The sequence below is a fragment of the Cajanus cajan genome, chromosome 6, assembly GCF_000230855.2.
Source record: "Cajanus cajan strain Asha chromosome 6, NIPB_CcT2T_4, whole genome shotgun sequence".
Classification (NCBI taxonomy): Eukaryota; Viridiplantae; Streptophyta; class Magnoliopsida; order Fabales; family Fabaceae; genus Cajanus; species Cajanus cajan.
This window is the reverse complement of record NC_138522.1, coordinates 2410114-2426202: the sequence shown is the minus strand read 5'-3', so window position 1 is coordinate 2426202 and position 16089 is coordinate 2410114. Positions and strand designations below refer to the sequence as shown.

Sequence of the window (16089 nt, the reverse complement as noted above, 5' to 3'; positions counted from 1 at the left end):
AAAAGAGAATTTATTTCTACCTTAAATATAAGAGACATTCATACACACAAAATGTATATTACACTACAATAATATTATAACATATCATCATGCCAAGTAACATGAGATTCACCATGTATCCAAAAAGTAAAATTATAAGAGTTTAAACTTTAAATAAATAATATCATACTAATGTAGATATATGTGTAACACAATAAAACATCAAACTCCTTCAACAAAAATATATCACAAACAATCAGAACAAACGACAAAACAACGTATCATGAGTACCAACTAAACTGCATTAACACCAACTAAAAAGCATTAACACAAACATAACTAACACTTACAAGCATAAACATGAGTAGTCAGCTTCACAATATTTGTAATCCAACAATTACTAGAACAAAATGCAAAGGAACATTCCCACAAATCGATAAAATACTACAAATTATTTCTGTTCTTCCCTGTTGCAAACTGATGTAAAATACCATAACAGAAAACAGACCAGCAAAAAGTGATCAGCATGATTTTATAATTAGGGCCTAATCAATGTATCAATGTATTTATACCCAACTGGAAGAGTTTACCATATTTGGAAGGAGGAGAAGCGGCGTGGAAGAGTATCCCTATCTATCTTCTATTTACTTTACTATAAAAGAATATCTTATTTGCTTTAATATAAAAGACTATTTACTTTTATTTAATATAAAAGAATCTTAAAAAAATATATATAGAAGTTACTATCCCTCCCTTTTCTTTCTTTCCATTAGTGTGGATACACGATGAAGAAAACATTCTTCCTCCAACAAGAATTTCTCCTTTGATTGTTGAGAACAAGCCCAAAACACTCTTCCACCATCTCTTTAGGGACAGTAGGACCAGGGACTGAAAAATGAGTTGAAGCCCATTCATCACATTTAATTCAACTGTTTTTATGTACTTAAAATGTACGCAAGCACAACTAGGGGAAGATAATCCAGATTTGAAGGTGATATCAGAAAATAAAGTCAATTCCTGTTCAAGAAATATTAACAATGCCCATTTATCCTCACAAAAATTTAGACTGCCTAATAATTTTGAGCGAATGATTACCATGCATGCACACAAACTACATAAATCAAAATATTTAGTTCAAAATGTTGAACTGTTGAAACCTCATACATCCAGTTAGAAACAATCAAGCATTCTCTGTTTTGAAAACCAAACAGATGTCTCCTGTAATTACAGTACTGATAAAATAAAATGAACCCCACATAACTGCCTAACAATTGAGTAGTGAACCAACGTCTAATAAAGGCACAAACATCCATTAGTTTTTCCCCGAATTAACGAAGAAAAAATCGATTTAAGGCCCAAAAAGTGCTCCCAGATTGTATGTACGCGAGAGCTGCTAAGGAGCAAGTACGCAAACAAATGGCCAAGACAAAAAAATCCAGAGGTAAAGCAGAATACATATTGAAGACAACGAAGCTTAGTAAATATAAACGATAGAGTTGGCAGTCAAATTTCTATAATTGCACTAAGCCTTCTTAAACTTTTCCAGATACGCCTGCATGCCAGAGAGAAATTGAGACACATTAGAAAAGCCACAGCTTATCAAGCAAATTGCTATAAGTTTCAAACCAGTCGCACTAAGAAAAAAATAAAATGTCTCAAATGCAGATGTAGAGTCAGAAGCTAACATAGATCTCTACTAGTAAAATACAACAGAGTTCAGAATCGTACAGAGATCAACTAAGTTGCAACAATTTGATGGATTCAGGAAAGATTTAATGGGAAGAAGTAAAATGTATACTTGAAATACTTGTTCTTTCTTAATAGACCAAATACAATCCCATTAAATTCCTGGATTGACAAAATAAATAAATTATGAAATAAAAAATGAGAAATTGAGTAAACTTTTTGGCAAAATAAAAATAAAATCAATTTTAAAAATGGGTCTCCAGACTACTTAAGTTTTATTATATTTAGTATCCTTAAGCTACACATAATTTTGAGTAAGCACATTTCCCAGATCAAAATTAATCCCATGTTTTCTAGCACTTCAGATAAACATCCAAGCTTCTAGGAAATTCAATGGTTAGCTTCATCAATATTCACTTTCATCTAAAGAAATAAAATGGGGGAGAAGACTGGAATCCTTCAAAAATATACCAGTAATGTGTAAGCTAAACACCACTGACCTGTACAAGTTTGTGAAGCTTTGGTGTTGCAATTGACAAATAGTTGTCAATTTTCTCTGGTGTCTGAGGAATGGCCCCCTGCATGGCACCAGTTACTTTATCAACAGATTTCTTCACAATTGTTTTATAATCTTCTTTGGTGATTTGACCGTCTCTCCATGTTGGTTTCAGAAACTCCTTAAAAAACTCAACCAATGCAAATTTAAAAGCACGAGTCCCCTTCATATCCTTTGTTTTCTTGGCCTCATCAGGACCACCAGTTTGGTCCATGTTTTCCAAAGGACCATTCTCTTTGGTACTTATAGGATCATCTTGAAATTTTTTCCCTTCCTCTGGTAACACTTCCTTGTTATTATCCTTATTAACCCCAGTGTTCTGAGCTGACTGCATCTGGATTAGAGGATCACTCTTGACAAGTCCTTCTGAACCAGAAGCCTTGGAAGAATTGCCACAATTTTGTCTTGTGTTGGAAACCTCTGATGGAATTTCCTCTACATCTTCTGCAACTTTTTTACTTAGAGGAATGGCTGGGGGTACCCCACTTGCAACAGCACTCTTTGGCTCAGTACTGTCACACATTGGATCATAATGTTTTGGGAGTCCAACAGAAGGATCTGTCCTGATGAATGTATTGGAAACAGGCATAGCAGGCACCTCAGTGTTTGCTAGGGAGGATGTGTCCTTTGCATCTTGAGAATTTAAAGCAGCATAAAGTTGCGGCAGCTGTGGCCCTGTCCCAAGAATATGAGCCAGAGAGGCTGAGAGATTGGTAAGCTGAGCAAGCTGTTCTTTGCCTACCACCTTCTCAGTTGGAGGGGGGTTTCTTGAGCTAACTTGTGATAAGCCTGCATCCATGATATTAGGTTCAGCAGTGTACTTTTTCTCAGTGGTGACTTCCTGGTTTGGCACACCATCAACAAATCCTCCCTTTGAAGGTAGAATGGGAACAACTACTGGACTTTGTCCAACTGCTTGGCAGCTAGAAGAATGCAAAGGATTCAAACTGTCGGCATTCTGACTAAAACCTTGTCCTGGAAGAAACATCAGTAGAAAAGTTTAGGTCTATGCATGAATCAGTAGATTTGTTTGTCACATTCATCATCACATATCAATGAAAAACATCATACAATTTTAATTTCTGGGTTTGACTTCAGGGTAAAAGATTTTTCAATTTACAAGGAATGGTAATCAAAGGAACATCAAATAGATGAATACCTGGAACAATTTGCATTCTGTCATGTTCAGAGGTGGATAAATGCATACTACCCTGGGTTATCCCATGCTTTTTTTGTTCGTGCTTATCTTCAATACAGCTGGAAGATCCCACCCTGTAATCCCAATCAGGAGACATTTTTGTATCACTCAACCAAATGTCTGTACCTATTGACCGGGAACCATGCATGTTGGCAGCAGTATTTCCTGCAATCCAAATGTCAGCTTCCTTCTTATCACTTGAAAATGCTTGTTCACCATGCACTCTGCTCTTATCCAAACTATGACCCCATCCATCCCTCATAGGCAAAGGAGTGAACCCTGGAACTGCAACACCCACGTTTTCACTTTTGTCCTCAACCAGCTTTGCTGTGTCAGAGACGGCAACTGTACCATTGCGCTTTGGACTGTCCCAAACTTTATCTGCATCATCCTTGTCACCATCTGAACCCCACCTATCATCCCTTGGCCTCCTATTAGGACTAACTGAATCACTCAATTTTGGTCTATCCAGCATATAATGATCTCCCCCAGGATTGCTTGCCCACCTATCATCTCTTGATCTTCTATTAGGGCTCCTACATGCTTGCCTATCATGAGAAAACCTACAATATTTACCATTACGACAATTTCCATTAGCAAAAAATTTGCAAAGTGTATCACCACTGCGGTTTGGCACATGTCCACCACCCTGCTCAAAATAACTATCTCTGTGCCTTCTATCAAATTCTCTCTCTTTGGTAAATTCATCTGCAGAAACTTTACCATGTCCATCAGAATTGTTATGATGCACAAACTTGCACGATGCACCCATTCTACACCTGCCTTTTGCAAAATTAATACAAGCTTCATTAGATCTACCACTCTTAAGAGAATAATCTCTACCCTCACGGGAAGCAGAATATCTGGGAGCTCCATCTTCACCGAACTTATTTTCCCAACTATCCTCGTGATTTTGATTATCATGGTGAGGAAAATGGCAATGGCTGCCTCTTCTGCATTTACCAGCAACAAAATCTCTACATGGTAGTGTCGATCCTCCAGCCCTTGTTCTATTTCTGTCGTTGACTCCTGAATCCCACCTAAAACCATGAGGAGGGCTCCTGCTTCGACTCCTAGTAAATGAAACAATCCAAAGGTAGACAATTAATAAAACCAACTGTATCTAGAAATATTATGAGCCACCACAACAATGACCAAAGTATCATCACTGATATCTTAACATAAAATTTATTAGAGAAAGGGTGACATAGTTTGAAAATAAATACTACATTTTTTTGTCAAAGATCTAAAAAAGCAGTTATAATGTCCTGGGATGGGCTGGAAATTAAAGCAAATAATAAGAAACAAGCCCTTCAGAGAATAAAAACATGGGATGCATATCTAAAATAAAGTTATAGAACATGGTATAGATACATAGTAATAAGAAAAAAGGCCAAAGCACTTTTAGTACAAAAAGCTAAAAACTTAAAATTGCACCTTCTGAAAATTAGTCCAGAAGATAATTGTTTTTAATAGAAAGCTATTAGATGTTGCATACAAATGGTCATGATTAAAGATAAACTAGATGTCATCAATTGACCAATAATGGAGTATCAAGTGGTCATGATTGCTTGCACCACTGTGTGTGTATAACAAAGAAAATGAAGTATATGAAAAAAAAAATGTTTTATTTAAGAGATGCTTAAAATGTCTTTGATATCTAAGTAGTGAAATATCTTTTATCCCAACATTGTTGAGGACTCAGAATCACTGAATTCTCCTTAAAGTATACAGCTCCTACATTAAAGTACAACTTCAAAGGACAAGAGGAGCATTATTTTAGGACCTTTTGAACACATGTAATTTACAATATACACAACCAGGTTTATTTACAGTCCAGCTTGTACAACAATCCATCAGATGAACACTTAAATATAAAGTTTCAATCAATATTCAGAAAATAGGATTAGCATTGACACACCAAGTAGAGAAACAAACCTAACTGACCTGTTCCAACCATTTTTAGGGGATTGACTCTGTCTCTTATATTTCCATTCCTCAAATGCAGGAGACATTTTCTTGTTGTAACTTCCATCCTCATCCCATTCCATTGTTGTATCCAAAATTCTATAGTCCTTATTCATAACATCGTCCTTATTTGAACCTCTGCCTCCAGAAAAAGGTTCTTTGGATGAAAATCCCACACCAGGCTTTAATTTATCAGTTCCTTCCAAATAAGACCACTTTGAACTATTGCTACCAGCAACATCTGCAGAGGACCACCCAGACCGTGATTGCTTACTATTATCAGGTTCAAATTCAGGCTCATCTGTCAAATCCCACTTTGATGAGCGCTTCTTGCCACTTCCACTCATCTCACTAGCCAAAATGCTTCTTTTTGACTAGTGCAGTTTGCTCTGAATTAACAAAAACAAATAAATCACCAGAAACCTAAATTATATCCTCATTCTTCTACTACTTTTTCTTCATTAGAAGACTACAACATGCTAGCAGACATAAAAACAGAAATTATAAAGTAAATGGAAGACTTTTGTATATAAAACAAGTATCAAGCTTGAGTGCATTAGATCAGTTGACAGGGCATGATCAATGACACGTATCTGTATGTTAGATCACCTATAAATGTCTAATCATGCAAAATTCACACTCCAAATGTTCAGTCTTGGGTATTATAGGTGTGTAAAAATGTCTCATATCTGGCCAAAGCAATCCCTACTATAGACTAAGGTAATCCTCATCTCTTAAGCTAGATTTTGGAGTTGAGTAAGGTCTAATCCTTTCTAATTAATTTTATGCTAAAAAAGATAGGTTTAACAAGTTGTTCACACCTTTGTGCTTAGCTTTTGAATTTCAAACCCAATAAGCAAGAGAAATAAAAGACCATTGATTTTCCATATTTTCTAGCACAGAGTGAAAAACAAAACATAACCTTTCACTCACACTCTACTTTCACATTCCAATTTCCAACTTCCAATTAAGGCCCAAGTTAAAATCCAAAACTTGGAGATACATTATTTTGTTCAAAGCAAGAAGGGCTGGACCTGTAACCCTAAACAGAGAAAATTTACTGACTTAACAGAATCCTACAGAGCCACACACACAAGAAGAAAGAAAAAAAAAACTACAGTAGCTCCATGGCAGGATTTGACTATTAGGACAGAATGCAGCTGGGAATAAAGTCAAGCAATAAGGCTTAATAGTATAAAAGGGCTAATTCAAGAGGTTGGTCATTACTAGAGATTTTAGGAGGGAATATTTGAGACTGTTTGTGGGTAAAAATACTTGAGTGAAATGAACACTCAGTTGAACACTATTATTTAAATACAGAGTATAGACTGACTACATAGGTAATAAATACAGAGAACCATTCACAAGGGAAACAATAATGAATAAATAATGCTAACCCTATTTACTATGATACAATGCATCCAAGCTACTTGGTAAGTGGGATAATGATTAATTCTCTAATTTTCAATAATTATATTAAATAAGTATATAAAGATATTTAGTAAATTAAAGTTAAAATTATCCTGTGACTTGGAAAAATATTAGTAAGGGGTGAGGGGTGGGGGACACTTCTTCCAAGAGGAAGAAATCCTCCTTCCGTGGAGAAGGCGCTAGCCTTCATCCATGAAGGCAAAATAAAATTAAAAAAAATAAAAAAGTTATGCATTACCTATTAAATAGTCTGGTGTATGGCTTTATAAATCCATCCCATTTTCCCACATCTTTGTTCATTTCTTCAATCAAAGGAAATTTCATCTGATGTAGAGTCACAAAAGTTTACAAAGAACCTTATAACTTCCACCGAGGGAATTTGACGATGTATGAATTCCCTGATGACACCAAACTAACAAAGAAACAAAATTAAAAGAGAAGGCATTGGCAGTGGTGGTCTAAGTCAATAGGCAATGACCATAATAATAAGGATAGTTGAAAGTGTGGGAGACAATAATTGAGGTTGGATGAATATCCCATCAGGTCATATCAAGTCCTAAAAAAAGGATGTTAATATGGTTGCATTGGGACAAAATACTTCGACCATACAACTTAGTATTACTTCAATGTGTCAAACATCTATTAAGGCTTGATACTGTTTGCTTATACTATCAGGTTTTCCTTGTGTAATACATCATAGCAGCCTAAGCATTTCTTAATAATGCATAACACTCTAAGCAATGCCACTAGCTTAGAGGTATCAAAACAGATAGAGACTTTTCTTGGTCATCCATAAATAATTGGTCTAATAATTAAAGAGAGCATATGCTGGGCCTCAAAATTGTTGCCAAGTTTATTTCAACAGATTTCTCTTCAGACAAATACAAGACTAGCTCTTCCGAAAAATCTTCCAAAGACTAGGACTGTTCTCCAATAACCATGAAGATGGAATTTGTACAACATCTTTACAACATCTATAGGATCCAATGCATTTCGTAAATTTTTCAAAACACTCAACAATTGGCCCCTCAAAAAGTAGATCAAAGTCATAATGTGTATTGCACTGATTTTTTCAATGCTTGTTTTTTATACACATTGGGCAAATAGTGTATCTAGTGAAACTTAATACATAAGGTGGCACATCCTTTCCCATCCTTGAACAGGTCAATGGTTTATTCTTCTGCTATCTCAGAATATATTGAAAATTCCTTCAGTTCAAAACTATCCAATATTGAATTCATTAGTTTGCTAAATATTCCATATTGCTCTTGAAGAAGGATCAAATGCCATTGGAAACCCATTTACACCAGCTACTTTGACAGTTTGACTGAACTTGGTAACACCTCCACGCATTGATCACATGAAGTTACTGCAGAAAAATTGTATCTAATATTAGCACTTGGAATAATGTACTCTTACTGAGACATAGAACTAAAGCACACAGGACACTGCCAACCCAACTACCCAACTACCTAATGTCTTGGATCTTGGTAATCCAACTAGTTCTATGGGTGAAAGCCTAAAGTAATGCACAGCAACAGTAATAACTAATAAGAAAAGAGAATCTTTAAGAATTTGTTGTCCCCAAAACTTTAACGATTCTTCATTCTCATGGCTCCAAAATTCTTTCATTGGAAAAGGGAAAATTCTCTGACCGCTACCTAGGGTACTGTCATATTGCGTCACAAATACAGTGGCTGTAGCAGCTTGCGCGGTAACCGCATGTGGAAGATACAACGGAGGTTACACCAAGCCAGGAAGAGTGATTAATAGTATTGTAAGAGGGACGAAAAGGGATGTGGCTATTATGCATGTCCTCCTCTTTTTGAGCTTTCTTCTTCCTATCTAACAATAGTTCTTTCTCTAGCTTGGCAAAAAAAATGCCACACCAGCACAATTCCATTTTCTAGCTTCTACTAGTGCTTTTAACGCAGGTAGTCATAACAGATACTCGCTAATTTTCCTAGTTTTCCGCATAAACGACATTGACAACACTAGTAAACCTTATTAACACGAAGGAATGTCCAGCACATTGAAATTCAAGCACGCGGGGTCGAAAAGCAACGAGAAAGCAACAGAAATGAGGTTTGAAAGCAACGGTCCAAATAGAAATTAGAGGAGACGTATTAAACCCTAAGTAAGGCATGGAAGGGAAGAAGAGAGTAAGGTAGAGAGAAGACTCACGAGGGAGTGGTGAACAGAGCGTGGAAAGAGAAACCCTAGAGTGGAGCGCGTGATTCAGCCATGTCGAAGCAGCGAGAGAGAGAGAGAATCCAAATGAGCTTCGCTTCTTCTGTGTCCTCAACAAATATCTGTGCTGCTGCTGGCTGGATTTGCTTTTTTCTATTTTTACTCTCTCTCCTTTGTTTTCTTTTTTTCTAGATCGATTCTTCCTTTCGGTTTTATACTAACTGCTCGGGAGAGAGAGAGTGTCCACCATTTTCATTTGTTTATCAGCAAAATTCAATTTTGCTAACTTTCCTATTTTTTCTAATTATTTAAAACAAATAGTATTCAAATCAAATTTGTTAGAGAAAAATATTATCTACACCAGGAATAAGTCGGTCAATACATCGGTTCAATGGCTCACTGATTGAGGGATCGAATAGGTTATTAGTTGAGTCACAAGAGTAAGTTAAATACTTTTTTTTTGTCCATGAAAATATTCACTATCGATAGTAGTGATTAATTTTTTCACTACGTTAAAAGCATCTCAAAGGATGAGATAACTAGCCCCAAAATTTAACACAACTGCATACATAAGATAGGATTCGAACTCTTGACATTGTTTAAGCGTTGATCAATTCACACACTTGGGGTTAAGAGTAAGTTAAATATATAATATAAAGATTAATTTTTTCATATATGTACCAAGAAAATTCGTTAGTTTAGTAGTTGATATCCTTCTTAAAATTCTTGCAAAAATGTAACAGTTGGTTAAATTTACTCTCTTTTATTAATTAAGATTTAAGATCAAATCAATTTTTTTTTTACTTCATATATCATTTTATGCAAACTTGCATTCAAAATTGAATAGTCATAATTCTATTAAAAATTCTCAAAAATTATTTGTGATTATCTCTAATCTTATATAGAGAAGTATGTTAATTCAATCCAAACATTTTGTAAAAAAAGAATATATTCTTCTTAAAAGCCAAAAAAAACCTAGATTCTATCTCCTATTAGAGAGGGTGCATTGGGTGAATTTCAGCCAAACAAGTCATGGCTCAACGTCCGATTACAATACTTGGTTGATGATATTATTTCGATTCAATTACATATCTAATTTAAATAGATAATCAAATTAGATATAAGTGTAGTTTCAATAAATTGGTCGAAATAGTCAATTTCTTCAAATTTTGATAAGACTGAATTTTGTTTTAAAACAATTATTACAATTACAAGTATTCATAACAAACAATAACATAGAAATAGATAAGATAAAAATATGTGAGACAGAATAAAATAATTAAATAAAAGAGAGAGGGGGGAGAGAGAGAAATAAAGGGGGGAAAGGGTTGTTTAATTTGAAAAAAATATTGTGAAGTTTGATTGGGATGGAAAAAAAATTAACATGTTGTAAATTATACTTTTTATTTGATAACATTGTAAATTATACTTGTGCACTTAAAAAAAAGAGTGAAGTTATCAATTAATGTGCACGATTTTAGCATTATAAAATGAAATTGAAAAAAAAAACAAAGTAATAATCAATTATAATTAACATATAATTGATTAAAAAAAAGTTATAACTAATTAAAAATTTTAAAAAAAATTATAATTGATTCAAACAAATAATATTAGAAAGAAAGTATGTTAAAATGAACATACAATCCATTAAAAGTATCAATATGCATAAATGTTTCTCATCCCTTTGTCCAATATTAAAAGAAACATACAATCGAATAATAGTATACCAAAATTTAACGGTATTCAATTAAGATTTTTTTCACTTTAAAAAAATCTTCTAGTATTCAGAGTATATGAATTTGGATGAGTTATTTTGTGAGACTTTTTAATGGAGTTCATACATAAATTAGCCATTTAACAATCTCACTCAAACCCTTAAGAAATTTAATTTTTTTCCCCTCTCTTTGTTTTTTCTCTCTCTGTTCAATTTTTCCTCTCACCTTTAGCACTTTTGTCTCTCTCATTTTTCACTTTATTCTTTTTTCTCGCTCGTTTTCTCTTTCATCTCTCTCACTTCTCTAGTTCTCTCTTCTTCCTTCTATTTTTTCACCTATCTTTTTCTTATATATGTATCAATGTTTTTTTTAAAATTATTAAATATTTAAAATTTGACTAATATTTTTTATAAAATTTAATATTGAAAGGGTAAATTTTTAAACATATATTAAAAATAATTTTGGTATATGGTGAAAATTAGGTTGTCTTCTCTAAATTAACTATTTCAAATAAAAAAAATTAAATTAAATTATCCAAGTAAAACAATTATAAAATAAAAAAGGTTAAATAAAAATAATTAAAATTTCAAACATTTCAAAATTTTAAAATTACTCATCTAAATACAACCTTAAAGATTTTTTTATAGATATTTATGAAATAAGTACATGAAATATACCTTCAAAAGATATAAATGATAGAACATTGAGAGTGTGAAATTATGGGAGTAAAAGTTTCATTAATTGTATTGTTTTTAAAAATTCATGTTATTTTTCTCTCAAACTCTAGTGAGTTTCATTATGTAAAAGCAAATCATATTACTCACACTTTAGTTAAGACATCATTATTATCTAGCCGTGCATTTGATCAAATTCATACTTGTATTTACTCTTTTATCATGAATAAAATGAAACAAGTATCTTTACGTAAAAAAACAATCATGTTATCTTTTGAAATTCCATAAAATTCTTTCAAATCTTATAATTTTTTTATATATAAATCTATTAAAATCCAAATTACAAAATTTTGATCATAAAAATATTTCAAGAAAAATTTTAAAATTTGTTGGTTATAAAATTAAGACTATCCTAGTGATTGTTCAAAATGTTTGATCTTCAATGTAAAAAGGGTGTGTTGAAAATCCAACATTAATTAGTGATATGATCATAATAATGTATATAAGTAGGAAACAGTTCTCACTTTACAAACCGACTTTGTAAGACAAAATTAAATCCATAAACCACTTTCTTAATAGTTACCAAATTTTTCTCCTAAATCTAAAGATAGGCTTAGAACATGGGATTCTTGTCCATCCCATAGCGGTCTTTCATTTTAACTAATGCCTTAGGCATCTTTTTTCCTCCTTTATAGCCTTTTTTTTTGTTTCTTACTCATAAAAGAAATACAATCGATAAAAGAAAGTCTTGATAATTTATAATGAATATCCAATTGATTAGAATAAAACAAAATCAATATCTATTACTCATTGATAATAAAATTAAAAGAAAAACACAATCATATATTTTATTTAATTGATTACAAAAGATACCAATCAATTGAAAATAGTTCAAGAATAATTACAAATATATATGATTGATTATGAAAGTCTATTACTTGATTAAGAACTTTGTCTTAATTGATTCATACATGACCAAATCGACAAAAAGAAATGAAGCTTTTTCAACATATGCATGCACCCATTTCTACGTACACTTCAAAAGAAAAATCATTAACCAACAAAGAATCACAAGATGAGCTTCTTACCAGGAATGAAGCAAAGGATAGATGAAGGACTCAACAACTTCCAATTAGTCTAAGTAACTCCTACAACAAAATAAAAGTGGTGATAGACATAACACAAGAGGCGTTAGGGTTTTGATACTTTTTAGTGGGATGTTCATGGCCCGTCTTGATACATTGACCCGACTCAGCCCAAAGAGTCTTTTGATAAATTTAGGTTTAATAAAGGTAAATTTTATAGATTTCCCTTATTAATAAATATGTATTCCTTTTGTATTTTTTAGTGGGGTGTTCATAACCCATCTAGGCTCATTGATTCGACTCAGCCCAAAGGAACTTTTGATAAATTTAGGTTTAACAAACACAAATGATATACACTTCCCTTGTTAATAAGTGTGTCTTCCTTTTTTATTTTTTTAGTGGGATGTTCATGATTCGTCTCGATGATCTGACTTAGCTTAAAGAGACTTTTGATAAATTTAGGTTTAACAAAAACAAATGATATATACACTTCTCTTATTCATAAATATGTCCCCTTTCTCTTTTTATTTTTTCAAATAAAAATTGAATACCTTTTGAATTTATTTATTTTAAAATAAATTTTATTTTTAAAAAACTATTTTTTTCATTAACCCCTTTCATTCACTTTTTCTTCTTTGCAAGTTTATCCCTCACTAACCACTCTTTGTTGATTTTTTCATTTTTTAGTTTTTTTTCTTGATTTTTTCTCTCCAACAATTAAGGCACATCACTCAGCTATATTTTTATTTTTATTTTTTTGCACTCTTAACTTCATCATTTTTTTATTTCTAATTTTTCACCTAATCTTCAATGTTATATAAATTAAATATGTGGTTACAGATTTTTTTTTGAAGGTGTCATTTCAAAAAGTTTGGCCATTGATTTTAGGATGAATAATTGATTAAAAACAAAATGTATTTTTTTTATTATTACTAGAAAATAATTTCCAAAATTATGTTTTGTGATTCTTAAAATATATTTATGGAAAATACTTTTTATAAAAGTATTTTACTCTTTTGAAAAATATTTTTAGAAGAGTAAAACTATGTTTCTAAAGAGTTTTTTTTTAAGTACTTTATGGAAGAATAAATTTGAAGGGTATTTGGGAGAGAATAAGGGGAAAGGACAACCAAGAGAAGTATATAATTAATCAATGGTATATTTTTAAGAGTTAATATGACACTATTAAAAGATATGATTGGTTGCTAATGTAAAATAACTTTGTGACTAATCTCCGCGCTACGTTGGAGGCACCTCAAAGGGTGTGGGATAGCTGACCCCAAGATTTAACGCGGCTGCATACATAAGGCAGGATTCGAACCCCTGACCTTGCTTAAGCGTGGATCAACCCTTACCGCTGAACCACACGCTTGGGTTTTTCAAGGATAGATTCGAGTTATTCTTTACGTGGATCCAATCCAATCTAATATATATGTATTAATAATAGAATTATTTAAATTAATAAATTCTTTTTTTTTTGTCTAACAATATATCTTATCTTATTTTACTTATAATAAAGCGAATAACTTCTAGATAATTGATTATCGATACAATAATGTAGTCTTTACCATAACTTTTCCAGAAAATAATTGCTCCTAATAAAAACAACATCATTATAATATTTATGAAATTTAATAACGTCACTTTAAAAATAATTAATATATTTTTATATAAAATTCTTATAAAATAAAATTCAAATTGTATTAATTATATAATTATACAATAATCAACATTAATATAAGAAATCGTAACAATATCATTAAAAATATTAATTATATTAATTAAATTATTATAATTTTAAAATAAATGTAATAAAAGCATATAAAGTTAATAACTTCTGAAATATATATTCATTTCCTAAAAAATTTTCACCCAAAATATTTCCATATGAAATTCTCATAAAATAAATGTAAAATTCTATTAATTATATAATAACAATATAGACATTAATGTAAGAAACTGTAAAAACATCATAAAACATTAATAATGTTAATTAAATTGTTTTGGTTTTTAAATAAATATAAATAAAAAAATTTACATAAAAATATTAATCATAGAAATTATTCAATATTTTATGAAAAATTAATAGTAATGATAAATTATTGATTAATATTTTTAACAACAAATAAAATAAAAAATATTTTCTACAAAAATTAACATAAAAAATAGAATATATATATATATATATATATATATATATATATATATATATGTAGAGAGAGAGAGAGAGATTTGAAGGATACACTTACTCTTCGAGTAAGTTTAACTTAGACTTATTTTGCTCATTAACTCATATTCTACATTAAATATTGATGCTTTAATTATTAAATTGAAAGTTCTTAATATATGGATTAAATATGCAAATTTAAAAATAAAAATAAAAATTATTTAATATTTCATTTTATTAATTCAAAATGATGAATAATCATAAAAATATTTTATATATTGATTTGAATTTATATAACGAAATATTAAATAATTTTTAATTTTTTTTTAAATTTACAAATTTAATATATGCATTAAGAAATTTTAATTTAATGCTAAGATCGTTGAAATTTGATATAATATAAGTTATTAAATAAAATAAATATATTAATAAGTTTAGATAGATTTGCTCTTAAAATTAATAGATTTTTTCTCATATATATATATATATATATATATATTTAAAAAGTTTAATCATATATAATGTTAAAATTAATATCTTATCTATACTTATTATAAAGGAGTTATATTTTGGTAACTACCCCTTTGATCTCCACTTTTTAGTGGACCGTTATATCCCTTAAAATGTAAAAAAAGAAGAAAAAAATCTTCTTTTATTCTTTTTAAATAACTATCCGTAACTTTTAATATTAGAGGCACGAAGTGCCTCGATCCCTTTAATACTAATAAGATGGATTAAACGAGTCTTATCTCACATTTATTACATCTTGATTAGAATAAACTTCACTTCACATATGAAATCTTTAAGATAGATAATAATACAAACAAACTTCTCCTAACTAGTTGTACGAACACCCCTACTTTCAATGGTATGTTTGTCGATTGATTTCTATTTTTCACAAGCAAGCAAAAATCATTGTACTTTTCACGCATCTGAGGGACAAAAATAAAACATATGTCCCACTATTATTTCTCGGCTTTCCTCTCTTTTCTAAACAATAAAATAACCCAACTTTTTAATTTCATCTCTTTCTTTTCTCTCACAAATTTCTACGCTATATTTATTTTAATAAGCAAAGTGTTAATAGAGAAAATAAGACACTTATTAACGGTGTAAAATGATTTTACACATACTCATTAATCTCTAACTTTTGACCCTATTTTGTCATTGAATTCATTAATTAATATATACACAGGGGCTCAACACTTGTTTTGTTAGTGCTATAATGGTTTTAAGTTCATGATAAAAATATTTCAATACCATATAATTAATTATTTGTGTTTTATTTAATTATTTCCAAAATTCAAATTTATTTTAATTAAAAAATTGATTTGAATTTGTATCCTCCTGAATATTTCCCAACAAATTCATGAGTGAAGGTAGTCAAGAGCATGCACTTAGGAATACTTAGAGTTAATTCTATTTCTACAACCATCATGT

The 16089-nt window shown here is 30.9% G+C and overlaps 1 protein-coding gene across 3 annotated transcripts; it reads right to left on the bottom strand.

Moving 5' to 3' along the window:
* Window positions 1-1091: 1091 nt before the first annotated feature.
* On the bottom strand, window positions 1092-9217 carry LOC109789141 (zinc finger CCCH domain-containing protein 38). Of its 3 annotated transcripts, none has more exons than XM_083076496.1 (6): window positions 9003-9217; window positions 7057-8187; window positions 5358-5776; window positions 3381-4492; window positions 2166-3196; window positions 1092-1531 (listed from the first exon to the last, which is right to left on the bottom strand). In XM_083076496.1, exons 3-6 carry the CDS (start codon window positions 5732-5734, stop codon window positions 1502-1504), a joined length of 2550 nt encoding a protein of 849 aa, XP_082932622.1. In that variant the 5' UTR covers window positions 5735-5776; window positions 7057-8187; window positions 9003-9217; the 3' UTR covers window positions 1092-1501. The 3 variants fall into 3 exon arrangements, with proteins under 3 accessions (XP_082932622.1, XP_082932623.1, XP_020203617.2); XM_083076497.1 differs by having other exon boundaries at window positions 5367-5776; window positions 9003-9212; XM_020348028.3 differs by lacking the exon at window positions 7057-8187.
* Between the last annotated feature and the right edge of the window lie 6872 nt (window positions 9218-16089).